General features: G+C 38.8%; 1 protein-coding gene across 1 annotated transcript in view; it reads right to left on the bottom strand.

Annotated features, from left to right (window-relative positions):
- The window catches only part of CHST9 (carbohydrate sulfotransferase 9), a 279,670-nt gene that overhangs the window by 218,435 nt on the left and 38,857 nt on the right, over positions 1-22,378 (bottom strand). The window contains exon 2 of the mRNA XM_070361557.1: positions 11,478-11,688. Coding sequence (XP_070217658.1) covers positions 11,478-11,598 — 121 coding nt within the window. The 5' untranslated portion in view covers positions 11,599-11,688. The remainder of the gene's footprint in view (positions 1-11,477; positions 11,689-22,378) is intronic.

Here is a 22,378-nt window from a genome sequence, read left to right as displayed (position 1 = left end):
AGTTTTGGTTAAACTGATACATAAACCTCTGGTGGTGGTGGTGGTGTAGTTGCTAGGTCATGTACAACTCTTGTGACCCCATGGACTGTAGCTTGCCAGGCTCCTCTGTCCATGGGATTTCCCAGGCAAGAATACTGGAGTAGGTTGCCGTTTCCTTCTCTAGATAGATAAACCTCTACCTCTGGCTAATCTGCTAATTACTCACTACTGAGTACTCCCACACACATAATAAACTTTTTTCCTATTTAAGGGAAAAAACCCAAAAACCTCAGTATAAGTTTTGGCAATCTGTGACTCAGGGAAACAGAACACTTAGTGAAAAATAAGGTTCTTCTTTTATTTAAAACACTCCATGTTTTCTTTTCACATTTTATTCCTCTTTAATCTGTGATGATCCAGATATCATGAAATTTCCTATCAAATCTCTTGGATGCTTGATTTACTCTTGAAAGGTATGTTCCCAGAGACCTTGGTTCTGTACTCTTGAACTTTCTTTTGAAGTCTGTAGCTTTTACAACAGTCAGTTCTTCTCTGTGCAGATTTTTCAACTGGAGAACAGAAAACTGTATCTTTCTCTCTCTCTTCATAGACTATATATGTATAAACTATATATATAAACAGAACATATCTATATGTTCCTGGTGATGCATCTGGTTGCTAGACTTCGAGATTGGGTTTGAGGATTGCTGTGTTCAAGCCGCTTTAGGAAACAAACCAAACACGCGAAGCGTCCTGAATCCTCTTCTATCTCAGGGGAAGAGGAAGAGCACTGGACAAAAAATAGGAAGTTATCGGGCATCATGTTTTAGTGCCAGGTCTGTTGCCTCCTGACTGTGCAAATGTAAGCCTCTGGGTTGCTCCTCTGTACACGGAGGAAGCTGGGACTAGATGATGCTTTGGTTTTTGAAATTTATTTTTATGAGGAAAACTAGACAGTCTGAACTAGGTGGTATTACATACTGAACCAATAACCCTAACAGGAGCTAACTTGCCTATCACCATGACTTATTTAGTGAGTGAGGTCTTTGCACCTATAATCAAAGTCCACACTAATGACTGGTAGTTATTTGAATTGATTCTCAATGAACTGCTAATCACCCCGTTGGTATTTACCAATAAAGCAAGCAGCCCTGTACCTGCAGGTTCTATGTTTTATATTTGTATCTTTCCATTCAGAATTCTGAATGGAAATCTGTGTGCTCAACTAAAATTTCTATGTCTATTTAATGTACTAGGAGTATCATTAAACATCTGTAGTGTTTTAAGAAGTCCTAATTTTGATTTGCAAAAGCTGAAAAGAAGATATAAAGTAACAGAATCTTAAAGATGATATTATGTGAACAGAGGAACCTGGTAGGCCACAGTCCATGGGGTCAAGAGTCAGACATAACTTAGTGACTAAACCACCAACCACTCAGCCACCTGTAATTTGCTTCTCCCTGTGGACTTTTTCTTAACTCTCTATCCCGCCTTCTGAGTCTCCTGTCTTCCTGCGAGCTGCCTCCTGCATTTGCCCCATATCCCAGAAGCCACACTACTAGAAATTAAGAAGTAATTGTCAGAATTGCTTAAAATCTGCAGAATTCGAATAATACTCAGCGGCCAAGGTTTTCTACAGAGTTGATCCAATCAAAGTAGATTTTTATAAAATCTAGTAATGATAGCTGAGAGAATAAGAATAAACATATGGAATTTAGAGGGTGCTGGCGGTATATAACAAAGTGAAAATTGACATCAGAATCTGAAAGTGGGTGACAGGCAGGTGAATGAACATCAGTGACCAACATACAAGTTCCCTGCCATTGGGAACAGAGGTAGAGCATATGTAAATATATAAAAGGAATGCTTACAGATAGACTAAGTGTCATGAAATAAGTTTTAAGAAGTAATAAACAGGTACTGGTAGATATACCATCAGAGTATGCCAACTTTATATAGGATGTTGAGAGAAGGTGATATTTAAGCTATACTGTGAAGGATAAGGAAAAGCCAGTAATGGAAACAGGGAAGGAAAACATGTTCTAGGAAGAGAGAAGAGCTAACTCAAAGGCCCTGAGACGGGAAAAATCACATAAAAGGAAGACAGGATATGGAGATGTCCAGAGGGGAGCTGTGGGAGCAGATATTCATTTGATTTAAAAAATGGTTGCAGCTCTCATCAAAATCAGAGGAAGTGACTCAAACAAGTGACTTTTAAAAGAAATGAGATTTTATTTTCCTGAGGATATGATTGACAGTAAGCATAATGTCTTTCCAAGTTATAAGTGGCTTTGCTTCAGGTCAGGTATAAAAAGATCCCCTGAGAGAAAATAAAATTTCAAAACAGCAACATCAAAATGAGGAAGAACAGCCTGATTCTGAAGGAAAAGAATATACTTTCTCATCAGAGAGGTGCAAGAGAAAAGAATTATGCCAATCTAGTCTAAAAGTCTTCACTTTCACTTTCCACTTTCATGCATTGGAGAAGGAAATGGCAACCCACTCCAGTGTTCTTGCCTGGAGAATCCCAGGGACAGGGGAGCCTGGTGGGCTGCTGTCTCTGGGGTTGCACAGAGTCAGACACGACTGAAGCGACTTAGCAGCAGCAGCAGCAGTCTAAAAGAAAAACTTTATATGCCACAAAATATATTTAGTTTGAAAAAAAGCAATACAGAATCTTGTTAGAAATACCAAAGCATAGAGGTCAGTTTGCCTATAAGGTCCTGCATCAATTAACTGTCTGAGAAAAAAGAATAAGGTGGCTTTACTTTGTCTAAAATCAGAAGCTTAGAGCTACTAACTATAAAGTTTTCATACCAACAAAGGAGTGTTAAAATATAACCTGGGCCTACTGATGTTAACTGTACTTTTGCAAAACAAAAAGTTAAAAGTAGCCATACACACATGGAAGATTTGAGTAAAATCTTGGCTTACAGAAAGGTCACATCATTGACCAAAATGAACATATACTTTAGACCAATCATGTTCAAGATTGGAGTCTTACAGAGCCTGGATTGGTGGTAATGAGTTTTGCAAAGGTGAGATTATAGCTATGTGATTCTTTTATATGCTGCTGCTGCTGCTGCTAAGTCGCTTCAGTCATGTCCGACTCTGTGCGACCCCAGAGACGGCAGCCCACCAGGCTCCCCGTCCCTGGGATTCTCCAGGCAAGAACACTGGAGTGGGTTGCCATTTCCTTCTCCAATGCATGAAAGTGAAAAGTGAAAGTGAAGTCACTCAGTTGTGTCTGACTCCTAGCGACCCCATGGACTGCAGCCCACCAGGCTCCTCGATCCATGGGATTTGCCAGGCAAGAGTACTGGAGTGGGGTGCCATTGCCTTCTCTGTTTTATATGCTAGGTATGATAATTTATAGCTAAACAATTGACCTTATATGTTAATGCTGAATTTTCAACTAAATTCAGATATCAGTATTTAGTGTAAATCAGAAAGAAACTAGTAGAAAAAAATGTCATTAAAGGTATGAAAGTCAAACAAGTTTTTGTTTAAGGTAAACATTTAAAAATAGTATCAATTAAGAGCTAAAACATTATTGGTCCTGCCAAAAACAAGCAATCTTGAAAAGAAAGCTGGAACAAAACTATATTACAAGGTTATAGTGACTAAAACAGTACAGTACTAGCATAAAAATAGACACATAGATGAAAGAAACAGAATAGAGAGCTCAGAAATAAACACCCAAGTAAATGGTCAATTTACGACAAAGGGTCTGAGACTATACAATGGGGAGAGGACAGTTTCTTCAATAAATGGTGTTGGGGAAACTGGTCAGTGACATGCAAAAGAATGAAGCTGGACCACTACTTTACACCATACACAAAAATTTACTCAAATGGATCAAAGACTTGAACACAACACCTGAAATCGTAAAACTCTTGCATGAAAACATAGGCTGTAAGGTCTCTGACCTTGTAGATAATTTTTTGAATCTGTCTCCAAAAGCAAAAACAAACAGGTTGAACTACATCAAACTAAAAAGCTTTTGCATGGCAAAAGAAACCATCAACAAAATCAAAAGGAAACCTACTGAACAAAAGAAAATATTTGTAAACCAAAACCCATATATAAACAACTCATACAACTCAATAAAACCCCAAACAATCTGATTTTTTAAAAAATAGAAAATCTGAATAAATATTTTTCCAAAGAAGACATGCAGATGGCCAAAGGGGCATGCAAAGAGGCTCTGTGTCCATCATCATCAGGAAAATGCAAACCAACACCACAATGAGATATTGCTTCACACTGTTATAATGGCTATCATCAAAAAGACTAGAAATATGTGTTGGTGAGGATGTGGAGAAAAGGAAACCCTCATGTTACTGCTGGTGGGAATGTAAATTGGTGCAGTCACTTTTGGTAAACAGTTATGAAGGTTCCTCAAAACATTAAAAATAGGACTACCATATGATCCCATGTTTCTATTTCTGGGTTTTTATCTGAAGAAAATGAAAACACTAACTTGAAAAGATATATGAACTCCCATGTGAGTCTCAGTGAACTCCGGGAGTTGGTGATGGACAGGGAGGCCTGGCGTGCTGCGATTCATGGGGTCGCAGAGTCGGACACGACTGAGTGACTGATCTGATCTGATGTTCATTGCAGCACTATTTACAGTCCCGAAGTCATAGAAACTCATATTTATTGGCATATATTTTTTTAGGTTTCACGCATATTCAAAAACCATCACAAAGCAAGAAACATGCATTCTATAACCATTTCGACACCAAAACCCAGAGGAAAATATAAACTAGGCTGTATAAGCCTTTAAATCTCTATGGTCGGATCAAACATTCAAGTAGTTTCAGAGGGGTTTCTTTCAATTAATTTGTTCTAGTGCTTTCACAAGCAAGTTCATAAAAATGTGGAAGAGAATCAAAATGTACAAAACACAGATATAAATGATTCCAAGGCCTTAATGAATCCAGGAGAGAAAGATTGCTCATAGCTTTGGTTTTGTTTTTATATTACAGATAGGGACTTATAGGATGGCTTTGAAAACCATCTTGAAATAATATGAAATCAGCAAAATTTTATTAACTCTACTAATTTCAGACTCAGATTTTTTTTTCCCTCTAAGTGTAATGTAAAGCTGATGACAGCTCATCGGTGTTATGCAATGTATTTCCTTTGTCAAGGTGAAGAAATTTTGGTTTACAGAAAGAAATTGAATGTAATTTTAAGCAATTTACTTTTAAAGATGAACACAACTATTTAGCAGAGGATATTTTAAGTAAATGCAAAATAACAGCTGACTGGCTATATGTCAAAGACTAAGATATATTTCTTTTGTATTCAGCCTATGTTTTTCCTATATGGTATATTTTGCAAAAAAAAAAAAAAAAATCCCACACAGCATGATTATTTTTCTACCTTTTATAAAAGATAGAGCCTGTTTATTCATTTAGTAGATACAGAAATTTGGTCTATAATTGAACTCCTAGTACTCTCGCCTGGAAAATCCCATGAATGGAGGAGCCTGGTGGGCTGCAGTCCATGGGGTCGCTAAGAGTCGGGCACGACTGAGCGACTTCACTTTCACTTTTCACTTTCATGCATTGGAGAAGGAAATGGCAACCCACTCCGTTATTGCCTGGAGAATCCCAGGGACAGAGGAGCCTGGTGGGCTGCCGTCTATGGGGTCGCACAGAGTCGGACACGACTGAAGCGACTTAGCAGCATACAATGGAATAGGCTTCCCTCATAGCTCATTCAGTAAAGAATCCATCTTCAATGCAGGAGATCCCGGTTTGATTCCTGGGTGAGGAAGATCTCCTGGAGAAGGAAATCACAACCCACTCCAGTATTCTTACCTGGAGAATCCCATGGACAGAGGAGCCTGGTGGGCTACAGTCCATGGGGTCGCAAGAGTTGGACACGATTTAGCAACTAAAGCACCACCATACAACACTTTGGCCACCTGATGCGAAGAGCTGACCCACTGGAAAAGACCCCTGATTCTGGGAAAGATTGAGGGCAAGAGGAGAAGGCGTGATGGGATGAGATGGTTAGATGCCATCCCTCACTTAATGGACATGAGTTCGAGGAAACTCAGGGAGACAGTGAAGGAAGCCTGACGTGCTGCAGTCCATGGGGTCTCAAAGAGTCAGACACGACTTAACAACGGCAAACAACTGACAGGTGAGAGCTGGGAGAAGAACGTTCCAGATCTGAGACTTGGTTTGGTAGAGAAATTGTGATGAAGCCGAAAACACTGGCCAGGGAATTAAGGTGAGGCTGTGGAGCAGGAGTTGGCCCCACCCATGGCTTTGCAAGCTCCAGGGAGAAGTTTTTGCTAAAGGGACTGAGCTATCACTGACAAGTTTTAAACATGGGAGTGTCATCGTCAGATTTATATATTTAAAAAACAGGTTGTGAGAATCAAAGGTTGATCTTTAAATTGTTTGTAAAGCTGGCATTCTGATTCTGCAATGACGGGGTCCTTCACTCTCTCTTATTACACATACAAAACAACTATGCACCACACCTTTTGTTACTTGCTGTGTTTAGCAGTAACAGTCTACCTAGAGAAAGAACATCAGATTGCAAAACAGTCTACCTAGAGAAAGAGCACCAGATTGTAAATTTCAACAGCGGTTGGGGGGTAAAAAATAAGCCATTGTTGTGATTTCTCCTAAAATGGCCCTCCTGGCTATTGCACCTTACACGGGCATGTATCCTTTCGGATCTGGTCCTCTGCTGACCCTGCTCCTAATTTGACACTGCTCCTTCTAAGACTTTTATCTGCTCAGCAGTTCCATTACTGACAATTGATTGGGCTCTTTCTCCTGGTCCTAACTCATTACCTTGCCTCATAAAGAAGGACCAGACTCCTTCCTGTCAAAATGAACTGTCCTTTTGTACCAAAGCCTTGGCCTGGACTCAAGACCATTTTCCCCCTTACAATCCAAGAGACTATAGTCTCCTTGAGAACAGGGGTTATATCTGCTTCTCAATTACATCTCCTGTTTTCATCACAGGGCTTGGCATCTCCCATTGTTACATCTTCAATAAACGCTGTTGAATGAATGAATGCCCTGACCTTGGGCTGCCTGTACTGATCTGATATCACTCTGGACCAGAATTCTCCTGTCTGCCACTCATCACTCTCCTTCCAGTGTCTACACTGTGAAGCATGATGGCTCTGTGCCAGTTAGATTCTCCCAACTATTTTAACCAGAGCTGAAACTGAGCCTTTTTTCCTATCTTAATCATTTAAGGCACAAGCTTGGGATTGTTTTCCTCAAACGTGGCTGAGTCTTAACTTGGATAACTCAGAAAAAAAAAAAAAAACAAGTCTGCAGATGCTCTGCATCATTGCCAGGATATTAGCAGTAATAAAGCTCACATCCATTGGCCTCACTGCTTGCCAGGCACCATGCTAACTGCTTTGTAGACATTGTCTCCTTTGATCCTCACTGCAGCCCTACAGGGAAAAGATTATTACCCCCATTTTACAGATGAGAAAATCAAGGCTAGAGTCACAGAGCTAACAAGGAGATCTGAGATTTTCAAGATTGCTCTGAATGTAAAACTTGCACTCTTTAACAGTTAGGGGAAAAATGTACAAAATAAAACTGATAATAATACATCCACATACTGAAAATTAACACAGAGAAATGCATAAATTAATTGATAATGGTACTGAAAAATGGATGCTTATATGAAACTCTTTGTTGTATAATTGGATAGATTCTAATTTCTCTGTCACACATTTTCCCTCTTTGCCTCCAAAGTATCTGTCTATTCATAATCTTCTACTAGTACATAGAGCACATTTGAGATTTTTTTCATAATCTTCAAGCATTTTATTTTAATAAGAAGCAGCCCAGGAAAACTAGGAAGGCAAGAAAACAATCATATCTTACTGGATTTTAAAAGCCTCAAAAGAAAAAGTGTATGAAAAGAACCTAAGAGCTCTTATGGTACAACTGAAATGTACATGAGATCAAACCATCCAGAGCTTTAAAATCTGCTCTACTTACAGAGGAGCAGACATCTTCCAAAGTGCTGTGAGTGACAGTTTTAAAGTGTCCAAAACTCAGATTTCTCTTTACCATCAAAGCACACATTCAGGTATTTTCTGACTTAAAGAGACTGCCTTAAAAATATGAGTGATCTTCCTCTCAAACCAGGGCTCTGTAAGAACTTAGAGGGGTGGGAAGGGGTGGGGGATGAGACAGAGGTTTCAGGAGGGAGGAGATATATGTCTAACTATGACTAATTCATGTTGATGTATGGCAGAAACTAATGCAATACTGTAAAGCAATTATCCTTCAATTAAAAAGAAATAATTTTTTAAAAAATGTGTGCTGTTCCTGATGTTATCTGAAACAAATATAAAATATACAGTGAACTGTCTACCTAGAAAACTACAGAATTATAACCTAGGGACTAGCCTAGTGTAAGGCAAAACTCCAGATGAAGTCTTACTGAAGAATAATAAAACATTTCTTCAGTAAAATAGTTATCTAAAGGAATCCTGGTTCTAATGTTCATACTCACTGTCATGAGTAGATTGTGAAATATTATGTAATTCACTTGGGATATATTGAGAATAAGAGAAAGTACTTCTAGCAAATCACAAGCAAAATTTAAGAGAATAAATGGGAAATGTTTTAGCAGCTTATCTTCACTGGGGACACTAATTTCCGAACTCGAAAAATTTATGAAGTCAAGAAAAATTTTTTAAATTTTGAAAAGAATCTAACTTGTAGACGAGAGTACCCTTGATGAACTTATAAATATAGCTTAGATTTACCAAGTCAGTGATTTTAAAACATAGACATGTGTACCCCAATGTTCATCGCAGCACTGTTTATAATAGCCAGGACATGGAAGCAACCTAGATGCCCATCAGCAGATGAATGGATAAGAAAGCTGTGGTACATATACACAGTGGAGTATTACTCAGCCATTAAAAAGAATACATTTGAATCAGTTCTAATGAGGTGGATGAAACTGGAGCCTATTATACAGAGTGAAGTAAGCCAGAAGGAAAAACACCAATACAGTATACTAACACATATATATGGAATTTAGAAAGATGGTAACAATAACCCTGTATACGAGACAGCAAAAGAGACACTGATGTATAGAACAGTCTTATGGACTCTGTAGGAGAGGGAGAGGGTGGGAAGATTTGGGAGAATGGCATTGAAACATATAAAATATCATGTATGAAACGAGATGCCAGTCCAGGTTCGATGCACGATACTGGATGCTTGAGGCTAGTGCACTGGGACGACCCAGAGGGATGGTATGGGGAGGGAGGAGGGAGGAGGGTTCAGGATGGGGAACACATGTATACCTGTGGTGGATTCATTTTGATATTTGGCAAAACTAATACAATTATGTAAAGTTTAAAAATAAAATTAAATTAAAATAAATAAATAAAAAATAAAACATAGTATCAGTGATGTATTATATATATGTTTATCTTTTCTGTTTTTTTTTTTTTTTGATTAGGAGGTTCTTTTAGGACTTAAAAGGCACAGGAGAACCTGGGCATGGATCATACTTTGAAGATGCTTAGCTCTGTATCTATGGACATGTCGCTTAAAAGTTTCAGTTTAAAGTCTCAGCTCCTTCATCTGTGCTCTAGGGGGTAATATTATTCACTTTTTCACATTCACAGAGGCAGTGGGTAGGGTAGAGGCATGGATTTTGGAGAGGCACAACCTGGGTTTGAATCCTAGCTTTTCCTTTGCATCTCAGCCTACACATGTGGGGCCCTGAATATCTGCCTGAGCCTTAGCTTCCTCATCTACAAACTTAGAATATCATGTCCAGTGAGATATCAATAGGATAAGGGAAAACATCTAGCACATACTAAGTTTTCAATAAATTGTAGCTATTGATGTTCCTGGATAAGTTTTGTAAATTGCATTGTATATGTCATGTTATTATACAACTAGACTGTTTTTTCAGATGTTAGGTAGATTCTTACTGACAGACTAAATCATAACATTTCTCCATTAGTCTGTATATATGAATATATTTTCTTTTCCAAATTGGAGCTTTGTTGTGACACTTTTCTCGAGAAATTCATTATGAGACTATGACATTAACAAACCTCCTAATAATGAAATTCCTGCTTCTTCCTCCATTGCTGCATTCCAGTCTACAGTCAGCAATGAGTTTTAATTCACTCATTCAACAAACACCTACTGAAGGCTTACTATGTGACAAGATCTATGCTAGGAATTATATTGCCAGAGGAATTAGCCTATTTATTTTATCACAGATGGTTTCATTCAATATTGTTTAAGTTATTATGATAAAATATTGCAGTAATATAGAAAACAGAAATATTATAATGTCTACAATGGGAATTAAAAATAAGTTTTGACAATATGTTACATGTTCTCTAGAAAGTAATCACACGCAAACTCTTTTCACAAGAGTTACCATAGAAATAAATAATTTCAAAGTGTCTATGAGGCTAAACCAAGGAAAGGAATTTTAAAATGGAAACACTTTTACAATTACCATTATTTATGACTTAGTATGGAGTTATCTTTCAGAGCAGATTCTTAAGGGCTTTACATCTAGAATGATTTTCAAATAAGCCACAATTGTAAACAATTAAGGAATTGTTCTGCTTTTACTTTATTTTTCTTAACTGTCATAGGCCATAGGCTATTTTTACCAATGGAAAACAACCAAATTTCACAACACTTATGTATATATATTTCTGTGGTGTTCTAAAACATTTCCCTGCATCATTATAAACATAATCCACTGTAACAGTAATTGAGTGTCCCCGAAGTATAGCAAATTACAAACTGAATAATCAATGTATTAATACAAAATGAGTATAGTACTAGTAATCAACTATGGCTTGTGGACCAAATGTGGCCTACCACCTGGCTTTATAAATAAAGTTTTATTGGAACAAAGCCTGATCCATTTGTTTACATAACAATATTTGGCTGCTTTTGTGATCTACTGGTTGTAGATAGAGACAACTGTAGTTGTGATAGAGACAATATAGCCTGCAAAACCTAAAATACTTCCTATATTTTTACTGAAAAGGTTTGCCAACCCTCGCTTTATAATAAAAGTACGAAAGAATTTCTACACCAACTGGAGTATTAATGTAAAAATTTTAAAGGAATTAAGAGAGAGAGTTTGCTGTATACTCAGCTCTTATTAGGCTTGTGCTCAGTGCCAGAAGACACATCAAAGGTAGCATGAGTGAGTAGATGAATTCTCTACAAGCAGTCCTTGCTGAAAGGGCTGTCAAACCACTGGCCCAAGATAATAAAAATTCCAAGAATGGTCCCAAGGGACAGAGTTAAATGCTCACCAGAAATGTATAACCATGCTCTCTTTGAGGAGCTGGAGGTTTTGTGTCCAGTGTTTTGTGTTGCTGGAAATCTTGTGACTTTGTATATATTTATAAATACCACAACTTATTTACCTGAAAATGACCATTATAATTAAAAATAGGGGGAAAAAAGTTGAGGTTTTACCTGGGTGTTGTTCTTCAATGCAGACTTGCAAGTACATGAAGAGGAGGAGCCCTGCTACGCCAAACAGCAGCACCGACAGGAAGACTTGTTTGGGGTTCATGACCAATTCAGAGGGTTGCATCTCTCCTTACTTCTGAAGAGCACATGGTTTGGTTTCCCCCAGAGCTTCAATCCTTCCTTTTTCCCTTAAGCGCTCATTCCACAAAGTAACCTAGAATTTTAAAAAATCCACACTGTAGCTTGCTGATGATATTTCTTCCCAAATATGGTGTAAATATGCAGTATATAATGATTTCCCAGGTGGCTCAGTAGGAAAGAATCTGTCTGCAATGCAGGAGACCCAGGTTTAATTTCTGGGTTGGGAAGATCCCCTGGAGAAGGAAATGGCAACCCACTCCAGTATTCTTGCCTGGGAAATCGCATGGACAGAGGAGTCTGGTGGGCTACAGTCCATGGGGTTGCAAAGAATCAGACATGACTGAGTGACTAAAACGTTCACTTTCATGCAGTATATAACTGAGAATTTCCATGAACTTTAATAACACTCAGAAGACAGGAAAAACTATAGTTGATGTCCCTGGAATGGCAATTTTCTATTTTGACCTTTATCTTATCTAAGTAACATGCTGTGCTGTGCTTAGTCACTCAGTCGTGTCCGACTCTTTGTGACCCCATGATTGTAGCCCACCAGGCTCCTCTGTCCATGGGGATTCTCCAGGCAAGAATACTGTAGGGAGTTGTCATTCCCTCCTCCAGGGGATCTTCCCAACTCAGGAATCGAACCAGGGTCTCTTGGATTGCAGGTGGATTCTTTACCAGCTGAGCTACCAGGGAAGTCGCAAGTAACCTGCTATTTTACAGTTAATAAGTAACAGCCTAACATTTAATTAGGGGAAGCATATCAGACTTCAGGTTATCTTAAAATGTTTGTGAGTGGAAAGAAGACTCTCAGAATAGATTTTTGAAAAAGGGATTTTGAAAAACACGTTCCTAGAATGAAGGGGGAAAACACTTCATGTCTTAAAAATATATAGAATTCAAAAATGAAGGGTTCAATCATTTCTCTCTATTTTAAAAGTTAAGAGTCTTTGGATGTCCCTGGTGGCTCAGTGGCTAAGAATCACTTGTCAATTCTGGGGACCCGCGTTCAATCCCTGGTCTGGGAAGATTCCACCTGACTCGGAGCAACGAAGCCTGTGAGCCGCAGCTCCTGCAGCCCACCCACCCTGGAGTCCGTGCTTGGAGACAAGAGAAGCCACCACAATGAGAAGCCGGTGTGCTGCAGTGAAGAGTCGCCTCCACTTGCTGCAACTAGAGAAAGCCAACGCAAAGCAACAAAGACCTAGCTCAGCCACAACTAAATAAATAATAAAAGAAATGGCATTTCTTCCAATCCTTCTTTTAAAAACAAAAAAGTCAGAGTCTCCTATTTAAAGAGTACACTTAGAATCCCTCAAAAGGCATAAACGGATAAATATGAAAAGTTCAGAGTTCCATGGCCTCTCCCTCAATTACACGGGAATAGAGAAGTTTACCTCAGATTACAGAAATCTACCTCAGTGATAAAAGGTTACTAAAGAAATATTGCAATGACATTATTTTAAGAACTATCACATTTAGTGGAATCCTAACTTTTTAGTTTTTCTTTTTTAAAGCTCCATCCACTTTTGAGAATGTGATGAAAATATAAATCCCCTCCTTGGAAAAATAAAGACATAAAGTCTTGCGTCAAATGTCAGTATGTTTACGGACCCTCAGTTCAGTCGCTCGGTTGTGTCCGACTCTTTGCGACCCCATGAATTGCAGCACGCCAGGCCTCCCTGTCCATCACCATCTCCCGGAGTTCATAAGAAGCCCTACTCCCTATGAACAGCCATACAACTATGCAGTAGCTTGTATGGTGAGCTCAGGTAATTAGCACCCCATCTAATGAGGCCAAGGTCATGGCACTGTGTCTAAGGCTGGTCAAAGACCTTGGCTCCGTTCCTTGGCCACGTACCACATCTCGTCTTTGGATGAGCTGAATTAATGGTTTCTTAGTGTGAGGACATCACACACACTGCTGTGTCTAAAAATTCTCTCTCCTTTCTCTCCAAAGATGTCTCAAAAACTTCTGAAAGAATATTGATTTAGCCTTTTTAAGAGGCGTTTGGTGAGGTGCCAGGTAAAAGTTAAAATGTGCTGTGGCAGATTGCTAGCCTGCTGAAAGGATAATATTTAGCTATTCTTGGCAAAATCAATTTTCACCCAGATGTTGGGCTTCAAAGGTAACCTTTGAGGTCAGAATTAGACATGGATATGGCAGTAAGATCTCTTGATTAAAAAAAAGAAACAAAAGAAATCCACCAAATAGGTAAAAGTGTTTATGTAATACAACAAAAAGTCATATTATAAATGCATTTCTTCCTTCATATTTTAATTATATGCAGACGGGGCCAGAGTAAGAGCAGTGATTGTCAGAGGAGCTTTCTCCAATCCACTTCTCTAGTCCCTTGAGGAAGGGCAATGGTTAACGTTTTCACATGTACTTTTGAAGATTTCAAGCACTTTCTTGATTTTGGTCCTGGAGGAAGTTTTTAAATAAGTAGAATAACTCAGAGCATGATCGTACTGCGTATTTGGTGGGTGATATTCTGCTCTTATTGGCTTCCAAGGTGGCACTAGTGGTAAAGAATCCACCTGCCAAAGCAGAAGACCTAAGAAACGTGGGTTCCATCCCTGGGTCAAGAAGATCCCCTGGAGGAAGGCATGGCAACCCACTCCAGTATTCTTGCCCAGAGAATCCCATGGACAGAGGAGTCTGGTAGACTACAGTCCATAGGTTCATAAAGACTCAGATAAAATTGAAGTGCCTGAACACTAGCATTTACTCTGCTCTTATATTGATTCAAACCTGAAATATTACGGACTTTCCAAACATATGCAACAAATAGCAGTTCCGGAGAGAGATCTGCAATTTGAGGAGCTCTAAGATCAAATCCCTCAAGGAAAACTCCAGGCCACATTATGCACTTGTCCAAATTTCAGGCTGGAAACTTGAGGCATAGAGCTTGCAGTCTGTAATATGCACTTGTCCATATGTCGGCCTGGAAACTTGGGGCACAGGGCCAGTTTCCTCTTTTCTCGATACTGCAGCTAAACAATGAACAGACATCATTCCCGAGTCCACAACAAGATTCAGATAGGAGGAAACCAGTTAGACCAAATCTACTACTAACAAAGAAATAGTTGTTTACAAGGAAAAGAAGAGACTTTTACAATCTGTCTACATAATTAAAACTTATCTCGGAAGAAAGAGGATAGAAGAGAGCTCATAAATCAGAACAGAGCCAAAGACCTGTGGGAAATGGTGGGTGTGAAAACCAAAAGAAGTATTCCTTGGGGGTTCACAGAGGAAAATTATTACCTACGATGCTGGAAAAAAAGATTAAGGATCTGCCCTTCCTTTCTTCAGGAGATGTTGCTATACTCTGACATACCCTCCTGGGTAAGAAGTCGGGAGAAAACCCATAATTGTTATGATGGCAGATGTGACAGGAACTGAGTGATTAAAGCCACAAGGCAGAAAAGCAATCTGGTGGAAAACGGAGAGATACGTTTGATTTTCTCCCATCTCAGTCCATTAACCCAACACTGGCATTAGGAAATGGCTCTCATTAAACAAAGGTGAGGCACGAGGAACAGCATATTGCTTTAAGCAAACTTCAGGTCAGTTGTGATGGGAAAACACACACCTATTTGGACACCATGTATCTACCTCCATGCCTGTGGAAAAAGTGCAGACTACTGGAGATTGAAATTACTTAGAATAATGCTATTTTATGTACCAGCATTATTCAGCATTTCCACGGTCAAAGGCTCCCTGTATTTTGTTCAATCCTTCCTTTCCTCGCTCATAAGCACAGTACCTTGAGACTAACAGGTACCCAACAATGGGCTGCACTGAATTGAATTTGGAGCTCCAATAATAAGACACAGTTAGCTTTCTAGTTGTACTTGTAAATCCTTAGTTCTAAACTTCAAATGGAGAAACAGACTATTAAAATACTGAAAGGGTCTTTGTGACTTTGTTAAAAAAAAGTGCATATTTATTTTTATTTGCATATCCTGTGGATTTATCCCTAGTAATTAGTAGTGTTAGCAACTCAGTCATGTCCAACTCTTGACAACCCCTCGCACTATAGCCTGCCAGGCTCCTCTGTCCATGGAATTCTCCAGGCAAGAATACTGGAGTGGGATGCCATTTCCTACTCCAAGGGATCTTCCCAACCCAGGGATCAAACTCGGGTCTCCCACATTTCAGGCAGATTCTTTACTATCTGAGCTACCAAGGAATCCCTAATAATTGCAAAGATATAAAAATAATTATTTTGCTCCAGTATTTCTTTTCCAACACTTTAGAAATTATTCATTCCAATAACCAAGACTACCAACAGAAGCATTTTGGGATTACAGTGTAGCAATTACTAGATGGAGGCAATTAATTTAAAAGGAAAATTGAGTTATTCAGTTCAGCAGAAGCCTATAGTATTAAGGAAGGAAGTTTTGTAAGGTCAATTTAGACCTCGTTAGAAGAATCCAGAGTCAGGGGACCACTTGTCTCTACTCTCAGCCTCCACAGGACCTCACAGCATTGCTTCTTCCTCTCTCAAAGCAGATTCCCTGTTTTCCATCTCTTTCCCACCCTGTAAGAAAACACAGACCATCAGGGACAAACTCCCTTAATTTACTACCCCACCAGCACAAAGTTTACTATTGCTTGGTTCCACCGTTTGTTTGCCTCTATCTCTGATGAACAAGTCCTCACTCCCACCTCCATCTCTTCTGGGCTGCTGTGAAGTGCAGCTCCATTACTTAGAAGCCTAGGTATCAGTTTGAACTTTCTTATCCAATGACTTCCCCTTCTGTAATCCCTCTAGCCATCGCCCCATTGCTGTCACTCCCAGCAAGCTTAAAGACAGAAAACTCTGTCTTGACTGCCTCTGGTGCCTACTTTACAGGCTTCCTCCACCCACAACTACCCAGGAGGCTGGAGAAGGTACCATGTAGCTCAGAAGTTGTGTAGGGATGGAAAAGTTATAATACCAGGGGTTTCAGTTTTGCTTTGTCTTTTTGCCATTCCAGTTTCCTCTTCTATGCATTTCCTGTTTATATTTCCTTCCCATTGTTCTTATTTTTTTTTCTCTCATTGGATGGGAATTCTTCATCAGCTATGAGTATTACAAAAATCTTCCTGTCTGCAACTTCTTCTTTCCTTCCTCCCTTCCATTGCTAGTGGTGTGATTGTTTTATCATGCAGAAGTGTAAAATAATTTTTTTTTCATTTTCCTTGCTGATTTATCAGCTAGGGTCTTGAAAGAACAGATGTGATGTACTCGAAACCAAGACACTGGGAAACAGCTTACAAGGATGTGTTCAGGGTTTTAGGGAAACCAACAAGAGGAAGAGCAGTCTTCAAGGTCAAGGAGCAGCAACCACTCCAGGAAGTGAAAACAGGAAGTAAAGCCATTATTCGTGGAGCCTGGAGAGGGGCCGGGAGGGGAGCTGATGGGACCTGTAGCCTGTTGGACAAGGACACGGACAACACGATGTTGCCAGGTGTTAAGGGAACCAGAAGAAAAACTACCCCATCTGCAATTTCCTCCTGTCCTGAGACTTCATGTCAGTGATTCATCTGGCAAACCTGACTGATGGCCTGAGGACCAGACAGCCTTTTCTGGAGTACAGTACCCTGAACTTCCTAAACCTCAGCGCAGGGAGGGGGATGGCGGAAATGGACAGCATCCAGCTCAGTTTGTGACTTTTACAAATTTTCTAAGATAATATTTCTTCCCTTCAAATAACATGATTATTCTTTCATATATCCTTTCAGGGATTTTAAAGGTTTTACTCTTCGTAATTGGAACCTTAATCCAATTGGAATATACTTTTGTTTATGCTATAGGCTATTCATTTTACATGGACAACTGTCTAACTCTACTTTGAACCCGCATCTCTTGCATCTCCTGCACTGGCAGGCAGATTCTTACCACTAGAGCCATGTGGGAAGCCCTATTTACTGAGTAGTTTATTATTATTTTAAAACTTATTTATCTACTTTGGCTGTGCAGCACAGGATCTTAGTTCTCTGACCAGGGTTTGAACCTGGACCCTTAGCAGTGAAAGCACAGGATCTTAATCACTAGACCACCAGGAAATTTCCAGTAGTTTGTTATTTTACTATTGATTTTTAATGCTGATTTTGTATATTCAAGTTCCTATCCAGTAGTCATGTATGGATGTGAGAGTTTGACTATAAAGAAAGCTGAGCACTGAAGAATTGATGCTTTTGAACTGTGGTGTTGGAGAAGACTTTTGAGAGTCCCTTGGACAGAAAAGAGATCAAACCAGTCAAACCTAAAGGAAATCAAATCTGAATATTTATTGGAAGGACTGATGCTGAAGCTGAAACTCCAATACTTTGGCCACCTGAATGGGCAGAACTGACTCACTGGAAAAGACTCTGATGCTGGGAAAGATTGAAGGCAAAAGAAGAAGGGGACCACAGAGGATAAGATGATTAGATTCATATCCACCAATTCAATGCACATGCATCTGAGGAAATTCCAGGAGATAGTGGAAGACAGAGAAGCCTGGTGTGCTAGAGTCCATGGGGTCGCAAGGAGTCATACACGACTTAGTGACTGAACAACAAAGTATGTTTGTGCAAACATATGGGCCTATATTTGAGGAATGGAAAATCAATCTGATTACTGATTTGATTTTGTCAATGGTTATTTATTTATTCATTTCACTTTTCTTTAGTTATCTTTAGAAAAGTACATTGCCTAGACAACTAGCATTTCCTTTTAATGTCCAAATGTATAAGCACAGAGTTGTTCATACTATTTTCTTATGACTTTAAGGGTGTCTTTCATAGCTGTAAATATAACCCCGTTTTCATTCTCAGTACAGGATTTGTGCTTTCTTCTACTTTCTTTGGACATTCTTGTTAGAGAATTGTCTGTTTTATTTAAAAGTATATTGCAATGCCTCTCTGTTGTTTTTTGTTCTCTTATCTTCATTTCTTTCTTCATTCTGCTTTTTTCTTTAGGGATATCTAGTTTCTTTTTTCCCCCAAAGTTTTTGAATTGAAAACTAATTTATGTATGTCAGATCTTTTTCATAAAACACTTTATATAAGCTTACTAATTTCCTCCAAAACAGCTTCTGTTGCATATCACATGTTTTCACATGTAGTATTTTTAGTCATCCACTTTTAAATATATTGTAATTTAAGTTATCATAAACTGTTGTCTTTTGTTCATTTTTATTTTTTATTTATTTTTATTTTTTTGATAGGCAAGAAGTAGATTTATTAATATAGGATGCTTATAAGAAATGCAAGCGGGCAGGCAAAGAAGCTCTGCCCTGAGGATTGAGTGAGCTACAATTTTATAATGAAAAAATGGGGGGAGGGGAAAAGACCATCTTCTTCAAGTAGACATAGATGCAGATGTAAGGCATACATTGTGAGCTCCTCCTTCATTAGCTCCTCCTTCTTAATAGGTAGAGAAGTGTCTGATCCTATGAGGTCAAAGTAGGATTATCAAATTACTAGAAGGGTGGTGACATTTTTCTTCCATCTAACGGCCTGGGGCATATCTCGTGGTTTTGTTTATGGTTTTATAGTTCAGTTCAGTTGCTCAATCATGCTGACTCTTTACAACCCCATGGACTGCAGCACGCCAGGCCTCCCTGTCCATCACTAACTCCCAGAGTTCACTCAAACTCATGTCCAATGAGTTGGTGATGCCATCCAAGCATCTCATCCTCCATCGTCCCCGTCTCCTCCTGTTTTGGATCTTTCCTAGCCTCAGGGTCTTTTCACATGAGTCACTTCTTCACATCAGGTAGCCAAAGTTTTGGAGTTTCAGCTTCAGCATCAGTCCTTCCAATGAATATTCAGGACTGATTTCCTTTAGGATGAACTAGTTGGATCTCCTTGCTGTCCAAGGGACTCTCAGGAGTCTTCTCCAACACCACAGTTCAAAAGCATCAATTCTTCAGTACTCAGCTTTCTTCATAGTCAAACTCTCACATCCATACATGACTACTAGAAAAACCATACCTTTGACTAGCTGGACCTTTGTCCGCAAAGTAATGTCTCTGGTCTTTAATATGCTGTCTAGATTGGTCATAACTTTTCTTCCAAGGAGCAAGCCTCTTTTAATTTCATGGCTGCAGTCACCATCTGCACTGATTTTGGAGCCCCCAAAATAAAGTCTGTCACTGTTTCCACTGTTTATTTTTAAAATGGATTTTCTCCTTCTTCAGTTTCCTAAGGTTATTAAGTCCTCTCTATTCTGCTTTCTTTGAATCTAAAGATTTCCCTTTCTGTTTGGTAAGTAGTAATTTAAATTTTTTCACAAAAATACCTTCTTAACAATAAATTCTTCTAATAAAGTTTACAGTGCTCACAGAACTTTAGCATGTTTTAAATATGTGTTGAACAATGTCTTCTCACCTTGGTCATACTTGAGCTTTTCTATTTAATTTCAATCATTTAAAATATATTTAGTATTAATTATTAAATAATTAATTAAATTTACTGGTATGTTATAAATTTCTGTGTTCAGTGTTAGTCAGCCGAGATCAGACTGCCCACCCACCAACTGTAAAGATAATACATTTGTACTATTTAAGCCACTAAATTTGCTATGATTTTTATAGCAGCAAAAAAACTAATATAGTACATTACCATTACAAAATAATTTTAAAGGAAAACAGTTTGTGAAATTGCTATGAATGGGTAGCACAATACTGATTTTTTCAAATAGGTTTCACATGGTTTCTCAGACCTGTGTTTCATGGTCCATTTCTGTAATAGCTCCATTGTTCAATGTGTTTTGTCATAAGGAACACAGAAGCATATCCCTTCACTAGACACTAATTTGTAGGTGCTTCCTTATGCATTTTGTTGCTTTGATTTTCTGTGTAATTTATTTAACAGGTACCTTCTACTTTTAGCTATTGCAATTAAATTTTAATTACAATTAAGGTCTATAAAGACAAGCTTTTGCCCTTCTATTCTTTGTTTTAGAAGAAAAAGTTTTAAACTCATATTTTACATTCTCGTGTTCAGTGTAAGGTTCTTTGCTTTATTTTGGTTTTTGGTTTTGCAACAATAGTCTATTTCTAAAGACTGCATAAGACTAAAACCAAAGGCCCTTGTTTGTATTAAATAGGGGAAAAATAAAAATACCCATACAGATTATTGTTGAATGGACTCTATCTCAGTTCTCATTTTTACTTGTTCCCCCACTCCAAAGATGTCCAAGCATTAAATATGGAAAATACAGAAATAGAGTTATATTAGTTATATTTTACATTTGTTTAAGCACAGTCACAAGAACTTATAGCATGTATTTATATGTCAATCAGGAATCACCAGAATCACATTCTGGAAACCAAAGGTAAACACAGCAGCAAATTCTGTTTCATTAAAGGGTCCCATAAAGATAGAGGGAGTCCTTGAAAAGTTTGTGAGTCCTGGGAGAACAGAATGGCAATTTGAGTGGTCATTTCTAAGATGACTTGAAGGAGTTATTAGAGAGGGATTATGCCAGATGAGATAAGTGATAACTACAGATTGAATAAGGGGGTGGTCAGCAAGTCCAGTGAAATGATTAAATTTTAGTCACCATAGTAGTTAACAAGGTAAGCTAACAAGTGTTAAATAAAAGATGGCTTCCACAACCTCAGAATCTGTCAATAGATAAATGGATAAAGAAGATGTGATGTGTGTGTGGATATATATACAAACATACAATGGGATAGGTGTGTGTACACACATACAATGGGATAAGGGGGCTTCCCTTGATAGCTCAGATAGTAAAGAATCCGCCTGCAATGCAGGAGACCCCGGTTCCTGGGTCGGGAAGATCCTCTGGGGAAGGGTTAATCTACTCACTCCAGTGTTCTTGGGCTTCCCTTGTGGCTCAGCTGGTAAAGAATCTGCCTGCAGTGCAGGAGACCTGGGTTCGATCCCTGGGTTGGGAAGATCCCCTGGAGAAGCGAAAGGCTACTCACTCCAGTATTCTGGCCTGGAGAATTCCATGGATCATATAGTCCATGGGGTCGCAAAGAGTGGAACACAACTGAGCAATTTTCACTTAATGGGATAGGAAATATAAAAAAGAATTGAATATTTTTGCAGCAACATGGATGAATTTGGAGTGTATTATGTGAAGTGATACATGGAAAAAAAACAAATACTGTATATTATTTATATGTGAAATCTAAAAAATATAGCACACTAGTAAACGTAACAAAAAAGAAGCTGACCCACAGATAGAGCAAACTAGTGGTTATGGTGGCAAAGGAGGAGAGGCAGTACAGGAGTGGGGAGTGGGAGGTACAAAATATTCAGTGTATGATATTGTACAACATGGGGAATATAGCCAATATTTTGCAATTAGCTTTAAAATTATATAAAAAAAATAAAACAAATTTTAAAAAAAGATGGCAGGCCCTCCACAATTGGAATCAACTGTGGTGTAACCAATAGAAACGGATCACAGAACCCTTGGAGGCACTAGGGAGAACCCTTCATTGCTTCTTCTGACTTCCAGTGGCTCCAATCTCTGCTTCCAACCTCACATAGCTCTCTCCTTTGTTTTATAAGGCTATTTGTCATTGGGTCTGTTGCCAACCCCAAGATAATTCAGGATGAGCTTAACTTGAGATCCTTAACTTAACTATATCAGCAACCCCCCCTTTTCCAGATATGGTTACAGGTTTTGGGAGTTAGAATGTGTCTATATCTTTTTTAGGGTCACCATCCAACTCACCAAGCCAGGCTTTGCCAGGCCACGGTGGCTGTTTTGGAGGCGATTTAATCAGAACCAAACTCAGTGCTT

The sequence above is a fragment of the Bos mutus genome, chromosome 24 (genome assembly GCF_027580195.1).
Source record: "Bos mutus isolate GX-2022 chromosome 24, NWIPB_WYAK_1.1, whole genome shotgun sequence".
Classification (NCBI taxonomy): domain Eukaryota; kingdom Metazoa; phylum Chordata; class Mammalia; order Artiodactyla; family Bovidae; genus Bos; species Bos mutus.
This window is presented reverse-complemented; position numbering and strand designations above follow the sequence as displayed.